The sequence below is a fragment of the Falco peregrinus genome, chromosome 6 (assembly GCF_023634155.1).
Source record: "Falco peregrinus isolate bFalPer1 chromosome 6, bFalPer1.pri, whole genome shotgun sequence".
NCBI classification, from domain to species: Eukaryota; Metazoa; Chordata; class Aves; order Falconiformes; family Falconidae; genus Falco; species Falco peregrinus.
Window position 1 is genome coordinate 59,564,440 of NC_073726.1, and position 14,888 is coordinate 59,579,327.

Consider the following 14,888-nt stretch of genomic DNA (forward strand, 5'->3'; position numbering starts at 1 on the left):
GGGTCTGGCTTTTTTTGTTAAGGGGTTATCTTGCATGATATTGAGAACATTTCTCCAGAAACAAGCTGTTCATCTTCCTTCTGCTTCCTCAGTATGTGGATCGTGTGTCACTTTCCTTGTCTTAAATTTAGAATTCCTCCTCTATCACCTTTCTGCTTGAGGCTCTTTATTCCTAGAACTGCACTGGAATGCTAGGTTATTGTTTGAGATCTTCACAGTCAAGTATTTGACAAGGTTTATGTGTATGTGTGATTTCCAGTAAATTTGTAAAGTTAAGCAGAAAGTTTTATTTCCCAGTGGATGTCAGGGAAGTGATAGACTCAAATAATTTGGTATTTATTCAGGAAAAAGTCATGCTTAGTCTTACACTTTGGGATAAATCAACCAGTTAGTAGAATATAACTCTTGGTAAGGCATGGAGTACCAAGCAGAACATTGGAAGGGTAGGCCAAACCTCAGATACTAAGTAACCTTAAATGATCATTGATGTTCTGTCTACTTATTACTGTTTTTAAAAAATAGACTCAAAAGTAGCACACAATACAAAAGTTACACACTAGTTTGAAGGCCAGTCTTTATTAGTCTCTACAGATCCTTCAGCTCAAGCACTGGCAGCGTAAGTCAATAAGTGTTGGTGTCTTAAGTTGGTAAATGACTGCTGTCTTACAATTCTGCTAAGACCAATGTTGGGTTTAACCACATTAAATCACTTTAGACTGTTGTCCGTTTCTTTGATACTTGAATATGAGAAAGTAATTTAGCAGAATACGGTCACAGTATTGTTGGGAAAGGTTTTAATGCTTTGTGTGCTACGCAGAGGACTCCAGAAAAGTCTGTAGATGGCTTGTGTGGTGAAGTAGTATGCTTTAATCATTAGAGTATATGAGAGAATAGGACCTTTCTGAGTATTTTGTTTCTATACTGACTCACTGGAGGACAGTTATTTAAATTTTGTCTTCAGTTGTCTTATCTCTAAAGTAGGTTGCATACTTAGACTGAACTTGAAAACTACTCATTCTGGAGAGAGTGGGTGTGAGGACTGTGAGCTTTTAAAGCCAAGGAGTGATGCTGAATTCCACTGGGGTGTTTGTTTTGTAGGAGCTGCTGCAGGAGGAGACTCGCCTAAAACTGAGCCTCAGCACTAAGCTGAAGCAGATGGAGGATGAGAAGAACAGTTTCAAAGAGCAACTGGAAGAAGAAGAAGAGACAAAGAGAAACCTAGAGAAACAGATCTCTATTCTTCAGCAACAGGTACAGAGTCTGCATCACATGACCGGTGACTTTTCAGAAGAAGTGTTAAGTGCAGGTCTCTCTTGACGGAAGTAAAATCTAAATGCAGATTTGACTTATAGTAACAGAACCTTTCCTGGGAAAGGTGATACTGCTGATTTGGGCGAGAAAGGAAATGAAGAAGTCTCTGATTATAATCATATGAACTGCTTGTAGATTTCTATCCAGGAATTCCTTTGGGAACTCAGTCATATAGGAGTATTTGAAGGGGGAGTAGTACCTTCAGAAATGAGCAGATTTATTTCCTCAACTTCTGGTGCCAGTAAACTGGCACGCTATTAGTGGCATGGTTTCATGTGCAATATTTTCTGTCCTTCAGGCAATAGATGCAAAGAAGAAGATGGATGATGGTCTGGGCTGCCTTGAGTCAGCAGAGGAAGCCAGGAAGAAGCTGCAGAAGGACTTGGAGGGTTTGAGCCAGCGTTATGAAGAGAAGACAGCTGCCTATGACAAGCTGGAAAAAACGAAGACTCGTCTGCAGCAAGAGCTGGATGACCTCACCGTGGACCTGGATCATCAGCGGCAGATAGTTTCCAACCTAGAGAAGAAGCAGAAGAAGTTTGATCAGGTATGACTTCAGTCACTGGGCATTCAGTAGGTGCATCTTATTGACAGGTCAGCTTTAAGAATACCTAAGCAATTTCTGAACTAAGATACAGCACATAGAGTGGAGAAATAAGCTTTCATAGAACTAAGTTAATTCTGTTCTATGCATAGCAAGCTTAGTGATGCTCCTTTTCCCAAAGGGATAACATTTATATCAAGACCAAGATCGAGTTCAAAATCTTGTTTGTAGATCATCTTTGAGAGACAGATGGAAATGATAGGTTGGAGGCCTAGGGATTCAGAATTTTGTTAATTGGGGGTCAACACAGCTATTAAATGTGCATATAAATAAATAAATAAATAAAAATATAAAATGCATGCTTCGTTCTTTGAAGCTGTGTTTTCTTGGTTCCTTCTGTCCATGGCAAAACAGTATTAAGAAAGGCTAACAAAAAGATGCATGCTTACCTTGTTAGAAAATTGTCAGTAATTTCTCAGAATACTGATGCTGTGCTCTTGTAGCTATTGGCAGAGGAGAAGAACATCTCTGCCAAGTATGCAGAAGAACGGGACCGTGCTGAGGCAGAAGCCCGTGAGAAGGAAACTAAGGCCCTTTCCTTGGCCAGAGACCTGGAAGAAGCCATAGAGCAGAAAGCTGAGCTGGAACGAGTCAATAAACAGTTCCGTGCTGAGATGGAAGACTTGATGAGTTCAAAGGATGATGTTGGGAAAAGTGTAAGTATGAAGTTAAAATATCGTAGCATCTAGGTTAGAGAAGACCTTTAATATAATCAAGTCCAACTGTTAACCCAGGACTACCAAGTCCATCACTAAACCATATCCTGAAGTACCGTGTCTGCATGTTTTGTTTAAACACTTCCAGGGATGGTGATTCCACCACCTCCCTGGGCAGCCTGTTCCAATGCTTTTGACCACCCTTTCACTGAAGAAATTTTTCCCAATATCCAATCTAAACCTTCCCTGGTACATCTTTTCCTGTCACTAGTTGTCTGGGAGAAGAGACAGACCCTCACCTGTCTACAACCTCCTTTCAGGTAGTTGTAGAGAGCAGTAAGGTCCCCCTTAAGCCTCCTCCTCTCCAGGCTAAACACCCCAGTTCCCTCAGCCACTCCTCATGAGACTTGTGCTCCACATGCTTCACCAGCTTCATTGGCCTTCTGTGGACGTTCTCCAGCAGCTCAGTGTCTTTCTTGAAGTGAGAGGCCCAAAACTGAACACAGTGTTTGAGGTGTGGCTTTGCTAGTGCCAAGTTCAGGGGGACAATCACTTCCCTTGTTCTGCCAGCCACACCATTTCTCATACAAGCCAGGGTGGTACTGGCCACCTGGGCACACTGCTGGCTCATGTCCAGCCAGCCGTCAGCCAGCGCCCCAGGTCCTTTCCCACCAGGCAGCTTTCCAGCTGCTCTTCTCCAAGCCTGTAGCGCTGTGCGGCGTTGTTGTGACCCAAGTGCAGGACCCAACACTTCTCCTTGTTGAACCTCATACACATCGGTCCAGCCTGTCTGGAACCCTCTGTAGAGCCTTCTTGCCCTCAAGCAGATCAACACTCCCACCCAGCTTGGTGTCATCTGCAGACTTACTGAGGCAAGGAAATGGCACATTCTGGGCCACAGATGTGGGCCCCAATGGCTCAAATTTCTGGGCAGGAAATGTCACACAGGTGATACTATTAGTTTAATAATGCAAGAAGCTTATGCTAGTGTTAACACAGAGGAATGTTGTAGAGAATACTGGACACACTGTAAGTTTGTGAACGTTATGTTTGTTATTAGATAAGCAAGTGAGAAAGATGGGTTGGAAGAGCCTGGAACTGGCCCAGTTGAGGTAGTGGCAAACTAAAAATTAACTGGTATTGTGGCAGAGATGAAGGTATGATGCGAGCCTGATATGTGAAATACAGGGATTAGCCAGGCGATGGAAGACAGTAACTCAAATTTCAAGACAAAAGATGTTATGGTAAGCAGGAAGGAAAATTAAAAAATTCAGAGGCTAAAAAGTATTTTATTCTGTCAAATCCAGAGGTGTCCAGCTCTGAGTCTGCAGTAGGTCAGGACTGGGCTAACAAATGCTTTCCTCTTTCTCCCCACCGCCACTACGTGATCAGAACCGACAGGTAGTTGATTCACGCTGGCAGCTTGCAGGGATGCTAGCAGCTGGCTTTGAGGGGTGTCTCTGCCCTAATGCAAGGGATGGGTGCAGTGTTCTTGCATATAGTCTTATGCGAGTGGCTGTTCTTAGATTTTTCTGCTCTTAGGATAGATGAAATTGTCTCCACTCTTTGAGGAAACCTCATGTGTGGTACTGTGCTGTAGGTCCATGAGCTGGAGAAGGCTAAACGAGCCCTGGAGCAGCAGGTGGAGGAGATGAAGACACAGCTGGAAGAGCTGGAGGATGAACTGCAGGCCACAGAGGATGCCAAACTGCGACTAGAAGTGAACCAACAGGCCATGAAGGCACAGTTTGACCGGGACCTCCAGGGCCGTGATGAACAGAATGAAGAGAAGAAGAAACAGCTGATTAGACAAGTAAGAATTGCTCTGTAAATCCTGAAAGTGTTCTGTACACAAAGGCACTTGTGTCCAGAGATGGTTAGACAGACAGTGCCAATCCACAGTTTCTTGTTAATGGTAACTCTCCAGGCAGCACTGCAAAGCTGTGAGAGAATTTCCCCCTTGTGTGCATGATTGTTCAAACAGCCTTTGTCTATCAAAGGAACCCATGTGGCTTTATTAGTGAGGAATGTTAGCCCCATTCCCCTGCCAGGAAGAATGAAAACAGGTCACATGCTTGCACTTATGTACAGTTTGAAAGGGGGATGTGTAACATGGCTGTTGGGAAATCGAGGAGCTGAAATGCTGATGCCTGTATTTCTCCATACAGGTGCGGGAGATGGAGGTGGAGTTGGATGATGAACGAAAGCAGCGTTCCATTGCTGTGGCTGCCAGGAAGAAGCTAGAGATGGACCTGAAGGATTTGGAAAGCCATATAGACACTGCTAACAAGAGTCGTGAAGAAGCCATCAAGCAGCACCGCAAACTGCAGGTGAGACTGCAACTGGTTTTGCTGTCAGTGTAGAGCATTTACCCAGGGAAGTGGGATACAAGATCTCACCTCATGAGAACCGTGTATCAGTGTCACAAGAGCAGCAGAACCTTGTAGCAGTTTACCACAAAATATTCATTGGCATTTCAAATATCCTTCTAACCCCAATCTGGCTGTTTAACTCTGGGAGACAAGCTGTAAGGGAAGTTGACTTCACTCTAGTGCTTGCCTCACGCCAGTTTTTTTAGAAGGGATTGCAGAGCTGCGAAGCTAGAAGAACTTAACTATCATTTAGGCCTTCTGCCCCAAGACAGTTCTGTTGTGCTTTTGTAATTCCTACAGGCATCTGTCTGATCTCTTCTTAGGAAAAACTCCAAATCCTCCCTAGGCTGTCCGTTCCATTGTTTCACTACAAAGCTTCCTGTCCCCTCTCTTCCCCCCTTTCTAGATCTGACACTTTTTTTCCCTTTCTGTGATTTAAGCAGTCCTGTTTGCTTCCATTACTGCTTCTCCTTGATACTTGTGTAACGGGAAAAGGATGATTCCTTTTGTTTTAACAACCTTCTTAGTAGCTGAAGATTAATGAATCAGTGTTTCAGTTTTCCCTCTGTGTTTCCTGTAAGATAAAAAACGTGATTTGTCAGTGTTGTTGCTCTGAAATTAACGTTTTTCTCCCTTTTCAGGCACAAATGAAGGATTACATGCGGGAACTGGAGGACACACGTACTTCCAGAGAAGAGATCTTGGCTCAGGCCAAAGAAAATGAGAAGAAGTTGAAGAGCATGGAGGCAGAGATGATCCAGTTGCAGGAGGTAATGGAATATGTATGCAGGTCAAGGGTTGGTTTGTTTTCTTTGGCCAAGAACTAACTGTAGCAGTCTAAGCTCAAGTGGTTATTTCCTTTCTTTTGTACTTTTTGCTTTGCTCAAATATGAGGTCCACTTCAAAATGCAGAATTTGGCCCTTTCTTGACAGCTGTGATAGGAGCGTGCAAAACAAAGGAAGCTGTGGGGTGGGTGGGGAACAGACCATGTCTTATATTTAAGCCAGGATCTAGCTAGAGACCATACCACCCATTACCAGTAACTGCTTTTTCCTATGCTGCATTAATTCGTAGCTTCCCATTGGATTGCTGACTGTCTCGTTTTCATTCCAGGAACTTGCAGCTGCTGAGCGTGCCAAGCGCCAGGCCCAGCAAGAAAGGGATGAGTTGGCTGATGAGATTGCCAACAACAGTGGTAAAGGGTGAGTAATGTTCCATGTTTAAGGGTGGAGGAGCTGGTTTGAGAAAATACTTTGCAGGCTGTTATTTTCGTGTAGACTGCAGCATGCATTGTATCCCCATTGGTCTTGAAAGACTGAGCTTATTTTGTAAAATCAAAAATGGGGAATTTTCCCCAGGGCATTAATGCCACCAACATTGCTTTAACGATTCTGTGTCCTATAGAGCGCTGGCCATGGAGGAGAAGAGACGGCTGGAGGCCCGGATAGCTCAGCTGGAAGAGGAGTTAGAAGAAGAGCAGGGTAACACAGAGATAATCAATGACCGGCTTAAGAAGGCAAATCTTCAGGTACCTGTTCAGGCTGTGTGTGCCAGTAGGGGTTCTCTAGTCTGTGCAAATTGTCAGGCTGCACTCTGAGTAATGCCACCTGCTGCTTGGTGTACAGTACAGGCCCTCAGGAGTCTGTAGATGCAAGCAAGATAAAACACCTGAATACCACAATACAGAAAATAGGTTGGGCAGTCGGAGCTGATGTTAACTCACTGGTTTTGGTCATTTAAATCATTGGGTAGCTGGAACAGTCTCCCAGGTTTACTAAAAAAAAACCCCACCCAAAAAAACCTCCCAGTCCCTTTTTTCTGTATTAAGGGATTGTAAGAAAGATGATCTGTAGCATGCCGCTCCAACCTGGCGTGCTGAACAGTGCCACAATGTCTTTGGAAAATTACTTTTCTGCTAGTTCTGTGCTGCTTCAAATGGACTAACCATATGGAATTTGTTAGGCTGCTATAGAAACCGTGATCTTAATCTGCCTGTTCACTGCCATGTTTTATCTGTCTAGCTGTGGGAGTCAAGCATGTTGCTTTCTTACCCCTCTAAAGCCCAGGAGCTAGGCTGATGGTTTTCCAAATGGCTTGTTCATTCTGGTGGATGAGAGCATAGTTCTCTACTTGGTTGACTGTCAGCCAGAGCCCCAGCCTGGAAGCAGACTTCTCGCTGTTTCACCTTTCGAAAGTCAGTATTTTTAAGCTGCTGCTTTTTAGTGGAAGTAGACAGACAGCAAATACATGATAAATTAGTGAAGCACATGTATTGGATCCCCTTGCCTCAGGACTTTGGTTATTCACTAAGACTGATAATTACTGTGTTAAGTGCTAAACTACGGCCTTTGCCCCAGAAAGCATTGTACGACGGGATTGGCATATTTAGCCCTAAGAGGAAGTTGATAAACCTGTTATTCAAGGAATCTCTTTGAAAATCTGTATAAACTAAGGTATTTTGGAAAGTGCCCTGCCTACAGACAGCTCCCTCTGCATCATAGTTATTTCAGGTATTCAGCTTGCCCTGAGGGTCCTTTTTCTTTGTGTGTCAGCACGCATCTGAGACGTAAATCAGCCTTTCAGGCTGGCATGCATGATACGCTGACTACTCCTCCTCTCCTCTCTGCAGATTGATCAGATGAACGCCGACCTGAATGCTGAGCGCAGCAATGCACAGAAGACTGAGAATGCTCGCCAGCAGATGGAGCGCCAGAACAAGGAGCTGAAGCTTAAACTGCAGGAGATGGAGAGCGCAGTAAAGTCCAAGTACAAGGCTACCATCACAGCCTTAGAAGCAAAGATAGCACAGCTGGAAGAGCAGCTGGACATGGAGACAAAGTATGTTTTAGTAGAAATTCTGTCCGATTTACAGGCCCCACCCACTCTGGGATTTTAAGCTCTTCAGAATAAATCCTGACTGGTCTGAGTGAGGGCTTCATGATGGGTATACTGGGTAGTACAGAACTAAGATTTTGGTAAACCTTCCTTATTTTTCATTGTAGAGATTTCTAGCTGCTTCTGGATTTAGTAATTCCTAAAACAGCAGTTGTGATACACTTGCTGCCCCTCTGTTAGCTTCAAGAAGGGTCATATCTGAGTGTGCCTTTTGGTCATTTCTGGGAAACGTTGCCTCCTGGCCCATTTTCTCCTAAGTTAAGAGGATTTTTTTCCATCTTCCTTGTTTCTAACTTACCCAAGTCAGGTCATCTTGGTGGGGAGAATGGGAGGTAAGTTCTTGCCTGAGCGTCACTGCATTTGTAGGGAGCGCCAGGCTGCCAGCAAGCAGGTGCGCCGTGCCGAGAAGAAGCTGAAAGATATCCTGCTGCAGGTGGATGATGAGAGGCGTAATGCTGAGCAGTTCAAAGATCAGGTGTGTATAGTTACCTGCAACATTGGTGAGTCTTCTGGTGGAAGGATTACTCTTCTGTGACCAAGGCATCATCTGCATGTAAGAGGGCTCTAGCATTAACCTTCCTATGGATTTCTCTTTTTTTTTTAATTTTCTTTTTTTTTCCTTCCCCTCACTGTGCTAATTACAAGATGACACTGATGAAAATGTAATGCTTTTAAGGAAGAATCTTGGAGCTGTCAAGCCCTAGGCAGCTCCCTTCAGAAAGGGAAGAGGGGGCTGTGGAAACTCTGCTTTTTGCTGCTGTAACTCTGAGGAAACACAGATATCTTTATCTTTTTCTCTCCCCCTGGCCATGCTCAGGCGGACAAGGCAAACATGCGCTTGAAGCAGCTGAAACGCCAGCTTGAGGAAGCAGAGGAGGAGGCCCAGCGAGCCAATGCATCCCGTAGGAAGCTCCAGCGTGAGCTGGAGGATGCCACCGAAACAGCTGATGCAATGAATAGAGAAGTCAGCTCCCTGAAAAGCAAACTCAGGTAAAGGCACAGCATTTTGTGCAATACCTTGGCAGCCAGACCAGCATAGTCTTGCTGTAACTGCCCACAGTGGCAGCTGCCCGCAGCAAATAGTGTGGCCAGGTACTTCCCTGCCTCTTTCCAGAGCCTGTCCTGTCTGGTGAGCTCGGTGAAACGTTGTGTTGTTGACTTACTGTCTGTCTTTCCCTAGGCGTGGGGACCTGCCGTTTGTCGTGACACGTCGAATTGTCAGGAAGGGTGCAGGAGAGTGCTCCGATGAGGAAGTGGATGGCAAGGCAGACGCTGGTGATGCCAAAGCTACTGAATAAGTTCTCCCATTTGACCCAGGTTACATGTGATGGAGTGACCCATCCACCCTCCCCTCTTCCCTTGGACTTTCAGCAAACCCTCTCCTAAATTGGCTGGGGATCTGCAGAGCAAGCCCAGCTCTGTGTGTCTGGAGCCATCGGGCATCTGTGTTCCTAGTTTCTTCCTCTTTCCAGTTTCCTAATCTTCTTTGTATTTAATGCCAAAGAGTCGAGGTTCTGAAATCTGACCAGCAGTTTGGCCCCTACAAAGGCCTGTAGAACTGTCTGTGCCGTGTCTGCTGGTGAATCCTTACACAGTTTGGAGGGAGTGGGGTTAGGGAAAGATTATTTTTGCTGTAAATCTCCTTTTGTCTTCAGTTCTAGCTGCAGGGAAGCTCCTTCCTGTATTCTTTCCCCTCCCTCTTTGTTTGCTTTCGGCAATCATGTTCAGTGACCTCAGACTTCTGCCTCTTCTAATCTGCCCACCCACATGGTTTGGGAGCAGTTTCAGGAAAAACGGTGTGCTTTGGCCATGGCAATTTGCCCTTTCTTCTTTCACATGTTTCCAGGGAGGGGTGAAGAGGGAAGCTCCTCTCAGGACCAGTTACCTGGAGGACTTGCCAAAGTTGTCTTTTTCTTTTTTTGGTTTTTTTTCTTTTTCTTTTTTTTTTCCTTATTTTTACTGTCTGGACAGATCTCTGAAGTGCAATGATGTCCTGTTAGTGTCTCTGCCTCTGAGCGGTTTCATCTAAGGTAGTGCGGACCAGTAGTTAATGACAGACTGGGGAAGCAGAACAATGTCCTTGTGCTTGTCTGAGAATCTCTGGGGGACCAAATATATTTAATGGTAATAGACAGAATCTAGGGGAATTTAATAGGGTAGTGGGCAGAGGGTGGGAGTAAGGGGAGGGAAATCCCTCTTTTATTGACATGTCCAAGCCTCTTGCACCTGCTCTGTAACCAGGGGTTGGGATTAGTTATTGTGCACCATTGACTAAGAGTATATTAAAAACCCTTTAATCTGCACAGATATACGTAAGGCCTTTGTATCTCTTGTAATAAGTAATTAAGAAAAAAATAAAGGTCTTTATCACTGCCTTTCTATTGGGACCATGGTTATATATAGATAGTCTTTACTTTTCTACACCGTACACTGGTTGCTGGATTTACCTGTATTCTTAACCATATTGTATATGCTGCACTTAGACCTACTTATGAGCGAAGTAAAAATAATTAAATATGAAGCACCATACTGTATGCCTGAAGCGCTCTAAATGCAGGAGCCTCGTGTCCCAATTGCTGTCACAAAAAGATTAATTTTTTTTTTTATAATAAAAGTGCCTTAGCATGTGCCTCAGCTGTGTGTCACCACTACAGTCAGTAATGGTTTACTGGTGCTCCACTGATGTTACCAATAAAGATTATCCATGTGCTGCAGTCTGTGTGTGTGTGTTGCCATTCCCTCCTTCCCCAGGTGCAGTGCAGACCGTACTTGTTACCCCCGAAGGTGGCGGCTGTGGTGTCAGAGCATCGGCCTGTCCTGTCAGCAGTGCTGCAGACCTCCCGTGACACGCTGAGTGCACTCCAGCTGAAATCAGGTGTGACAGTACCTTCCGCATGTCACTGGGGCAGCTGGCAGTGGCCAGCCCCGGGGGCTTTTGGAGGAAGGTAACGCAGCACCTTGTTTGTGTGCGTTCAGAGGGTTACCTATTCAAAACACAAGGCTGTGAATTTGAGCCAAGCTAGTTCTCTTCTTGGCCCGAAAATGTATTTCTGAGTCTGTAACTAGCAAACAAACTCTCTTCTTTGCTTTTATTTCCACTCTCTGGAGTCACTGGAAGGTAACTAGAAATTGAATAAGGAGCTTGTGGTGACATTCATCTTCTGGTCTGTGGCCCCTTAAACTGCCCCAGGTGCTCGTGTATTCTGGGTGCTACAGCCTTGGCATAAAAAGCTGGAGTGTGACACCAGCACCTGGTAATTGCAACCTCATCCCTCTCCAGCTGTGTTGATAGGGGTTTAAACCTGGGTGAGAAGGTCTGAGTTAGAGGTTGTGGTTGGGGCTGGGTCAGACCCTGGGTGGCAGCGATGGGGAAGTGCTGGTGTTCACCATGAGGGGTAGGGTGCAGCTGGCCGGTGCTGCTGGCAAACGGGGAGCAGGGAGCGCGCAGCTTATAGTAAACCCCTGCTCAGGGGAGCATGCATGTCTGCTGCTCCCAGAGGGTGGGATTTCTGTCTAAGCAGATGTTGGGAAGGGAAGAAGTCTTCTAATTAAGAAACTTGAGTGTAGGTAGAACTTAAAAAAAAAAGGGGGGGGGGAGGGAGGGGGGCAGGGGCTGTGCAGAAGGAGGCAAAGACTCAGCATGCGCCGCTGTGCGAGTGGGTGTAGTCACGTTAAGGGGTCAGCGTGACCATGAACAACTTTTGATGCTACATTACACAGGCTGTGGCTTTCAAAAAGCTGGATAGGGATTAGTGTGTGAAGGGATGGAGGTGCGCACATGGTGTGTGGAATAGACATCTGCTGATGTCTTGAGTTAAAAATGGCTGGAGTTACTCTCACCTGGGAGTTTACTGCTTTTATTATTTTTTCCCAAAGTGTTTTGCAGAAATGTGGAGGGTGTCTTTGTGAACAGCATGCCCTTTAAATTACATTAAAATTGCTTTCCCATCATAGGATCATCTTGAATAACACCAGCTGGCTGGGCATTGCTGTGATAGAGAGCAGAACTGCTGTGACACCAGGTGCTGATGGCATGCTGATCCTTCGTAAGCACAGGCTGCTTTTTGTGTCCTTTGCACTGCTGTGCATGAGCTGGTGCACTGCTTGGACACTGCTCTGTCCGGTGCGAGATGGAAAGAGACTTGTGTCTGTTTTTCTACTGGCACAGTACTTCAGTTTTCTGCCACCTTGTGCATCCCCGTGGAAGGGCCAAAATTAGTCTCCTACAACATTTTCCACTTTGTAGAGTGCAACCTTGAGTTAACAAGTTCTTGTGGCTCCAGGTTAGTTGCTCTTCAGTAGATCTCCAAAGCTGCTAAATGCCTCACACAGGTGCTACTGAGATTTTGGGGGTGCTTTGAGTAGGTGAGTGATTACAAGTGCTGTAATGAGCAAGAGTGGAAAAAGACTGAACCGGGACCTGGTCTGTGGTCCCTACAAAAGAGTTGTTCCTGGGAGCTGGTGCCGGAGCTCTGTTGCCTGCACCATCCAACCTCAGGGCTGATCCCAGCAGGCATTGGAAGGGTCTAAATGAAGGGCACACACAGGTATAGCTACAGAAGATGTAAGGGGTGATGGTAAAGCTGATTTCAAACGTTCCTGTCCCTGTACTGGACTGTTGTGCTGGCACAAAGGATCTGTAAACCAGATCATTAAATACAATAAACCTAGCTAAAAAAAAATAATTGATGCAGGTTACAGTGTGGCCCTTGCAGGCTGTTGTAACAGCTGAACTGAGGGGCAGAGCAATCGGCCCTGTCACAGCCTCAGGGTGATGGAGGTAAATCGCTGGTCCTGCAGCATCTAGGCCTGCTGCAAAGCACCTTCCCACACGGAGAGCGTGCGGCAGCACTGGTCTGCCGGGTTTAGGATTTAGCCCTCTTCCATTTCCTTCCCAAGTTGTCTCAAGTACTACTTAATGTACGTGGAGAATCACTTTTGACAAAGCCGAGGGTGGAGCTAGGATGGCTCAGTGATGGCACCTGAGGCAGAGATCTGTGGTGGAAAACTGCAGCGTTCCCTGCCTGGAGGGTGGAGCAGGCCCCGGAGCAGTGGGATGAGCAAGACAAAACTGAATGCCTGCTGCTGCCTGCTGCCGCAGCCCAACCACCATCAGTGGGCCCCAGGGCATTCCAAAGTGTTAATTGTTGGCTTGTGCTGTCCAGGAGCATCCATCCCTGCAGGTCCACGGCCTGCTTTGTGGTGCTTGGTGTGGGGAGGAAGCTATGGAGCTGGTGTGGGTCCCCCATCCTGGCCAGCTATGGGGCTCGTCTGGAAGCCCAGCCCTGTCCCGAGAGCCGCTCGGCCTGTTCTGGAGAGGCTTTGTCCCAACCCTGCTGGCAGGATCCCAGCTGCATGGCCTTCCCTGGAGAGCCTGATCTGAACCTTTTGAACCTTGGCTCCCAGCACAGCTGCAGACAATATTCCCAGTTCCAGGATGGACAGCTAATACTAGCAGATAAGTGTTTGCTGTCTGGACCAAGTTTTTTCTTCCCCTGATGTTCCAGCAGTGGGAGCAAGAGCAGAAGGAAAAAGAGAAAAAAAACCCAAACCTCTCCAGTCTGAAATCTGTGACTCTCCTGTCCTTGCTACCATTTTGAGCCAGTGTGGCTGAGCAAAACAGTGAACAGCAATGCAGCAAGAGGAAAAACATGAAATGTCTCGAGCAGCGGTGGTCTGGCACACGAGAGGACATGTGCTGGAGCCCCTTCTCCAGCCAGCTCCCTGCAGTGGAGCAGCCTCTCTCACTGACATTGGGGAGAGCTGGGCTGTGGTGCTTTCAACTAAAATAAAATGGGCAGAGAAGGACACTTAAAGCTCAGTTTGGGAAAAATACGGTCACTCTTTGTACTGGGCAATTACTTGGTTGTGCACAGGGAGCACGTAAGGCAGGCTGCCTTCCCCGCTCACCTGCGGTGGCTGAGGCCGCACGGGCAGCAGAAGCCCGCGGGACGCGGTGCAGGGCCCCGCTCGTGCCCCACGGGAGGGGTCTGCCCTGCGGGTTTCGCTATTGCTCAGCTCCCCAGCCCTGAGGAAGAGCGAGGGAGGAAATGGAGAACTGATGATGATGGAGTGGCTGGCCTCGCAGTGCTGTGTTACCCGCAATATGGCTGCGTGTTGCTAATTAATCTGCAGCTGTACTGTGGATGGCTTTGTTCACTACAGCCTTAATTGACTTTTGATTGAAACTGTGCAGAGCCTCATGGAAAAGGGTGTTATGGCAGGGTGTAGCACGCAGGATGGGTGGATTGCTTCCTTCAGCTCCTTTTTAGGAGAGGAGGCATCACTCAAATCCCAGACCTCATGTAAGGCTGAGGCTAAAGTAGGTCTCTGTGGCCAGAAAAAGTCTCACTGGAGACAAAGTACTAGTGGAGGGCATTGGTGGTGGTCAGCTGAGAGATTTGTCTAGAAGCAGCGAGATGCTGAACCGTATATCCAAGAGGTGCACTGATCAGCCGGCCCCACAGGGCAGCCTACACCAGCTTTGTGGCTGAAGTGATGACTTGATGGAGGAGAAAAAAAGGAGGAAAAAACCCCATCCCCTTGAAGCTGTGATCAAAGAAACTTGCTTCCTGCTTTTTATTCCTACTGTATCCAGGGAACCATTTCCCCATCTTGCCTTATAAAGAGACAGCATCGTACCAGAGCCAAGCCCACCTTTCACTTTTCCTCTCCCAAACTCCTGGCACAGAGTGCTCCTGGCACGGCAGCAAGGGAAGCATCCTTCCTCCTAGCCCAGGCTCTTCCCTCTCAGAACTTTTTCTCAATCCTGGGCTGTCCCTGGGGCTTCAGAGGACCCTGGCAAAACTTTCCAGCCCTGCAGGCTGCTGAATGGTTGTAGTGTCCCTAGGCTGCCCCGTGGCCAGAGGGGATGTGTCAAAAGCTTGTTTCATTTCCCTCTCAAAACTTCCCCACTGGGGCCGAGAGGGGCATGGAGGCTGCATGCACCGCACGTGCGCAGCCAAATTCATCCTGGGTTGGAGCCTGCTCTTTCAGACCCTGTTTCTGCCTCCCAAAGCCTCCCCTGTGGCTGGTGCAGGTGTGAGGAG

The 14,888-nt window shown here is 46.8% G+C and overlaps 1 protein-coding gene across 3 annotated transcripts in view; it reads left to right on the forward strand.

Moving 5' to 3' along the window:
* Positions 1-10,553, forward strand: part of MYH9 (myosin heavy chain 9) — a 74,367-nt gene extending 63,814 nt beyond the window's left edge. For all 3 annotated transcript variants that reach the window (XM_055807386.1, XM_055807387.1, XM_055807388.1), the window contains exons 30-41: positions 1,099-1,251; positions 1,610-1,858; positions 2,359-2,571; positions 4,172-4,384; positions 4,740-4,901; positions 5,585-5,713; positions 6,058-6,146; positions 6,349-6,472; positions 7,574-7,782; positions 8,206-8,314; positions 8,657-8,829; positions 9,020-10,553. In XM_055807386.1, coding sequence (XP_055663361.1) covers positions 1,099-1,251; positions 1,610-1,858; positions 2,359-2,571; positions 4,172-4,384; positions 4,740-4,901; positions 5,585-5,713; positions 6,058-6,146; positions 6,349-6,472; positions 7,574-7,782; positions 8,206-8,314; positions 8,657-8,829; positions 9,020-9,137 — 1,941 coding nt within the window. In that variant the 3' untranslated portion in view covers positions 9,138-10,553. The remainder of the gene's footprint in view (positions 1-1,098; positions 1,252-1,609; positions 1,859-2,358; positions 2,572-4,171; positions 4,385-4,739; positions 4,902-5,584; positions 5,714-6,057; positions 6,147-6,348; positions 6,473-7,573; positions 7,783-8,205; positions 8,315-8,656; positions 8,830-9,019) is intronic.
* Positions 10,554-14,888: the final 4,335 nt, after the last annotated feature.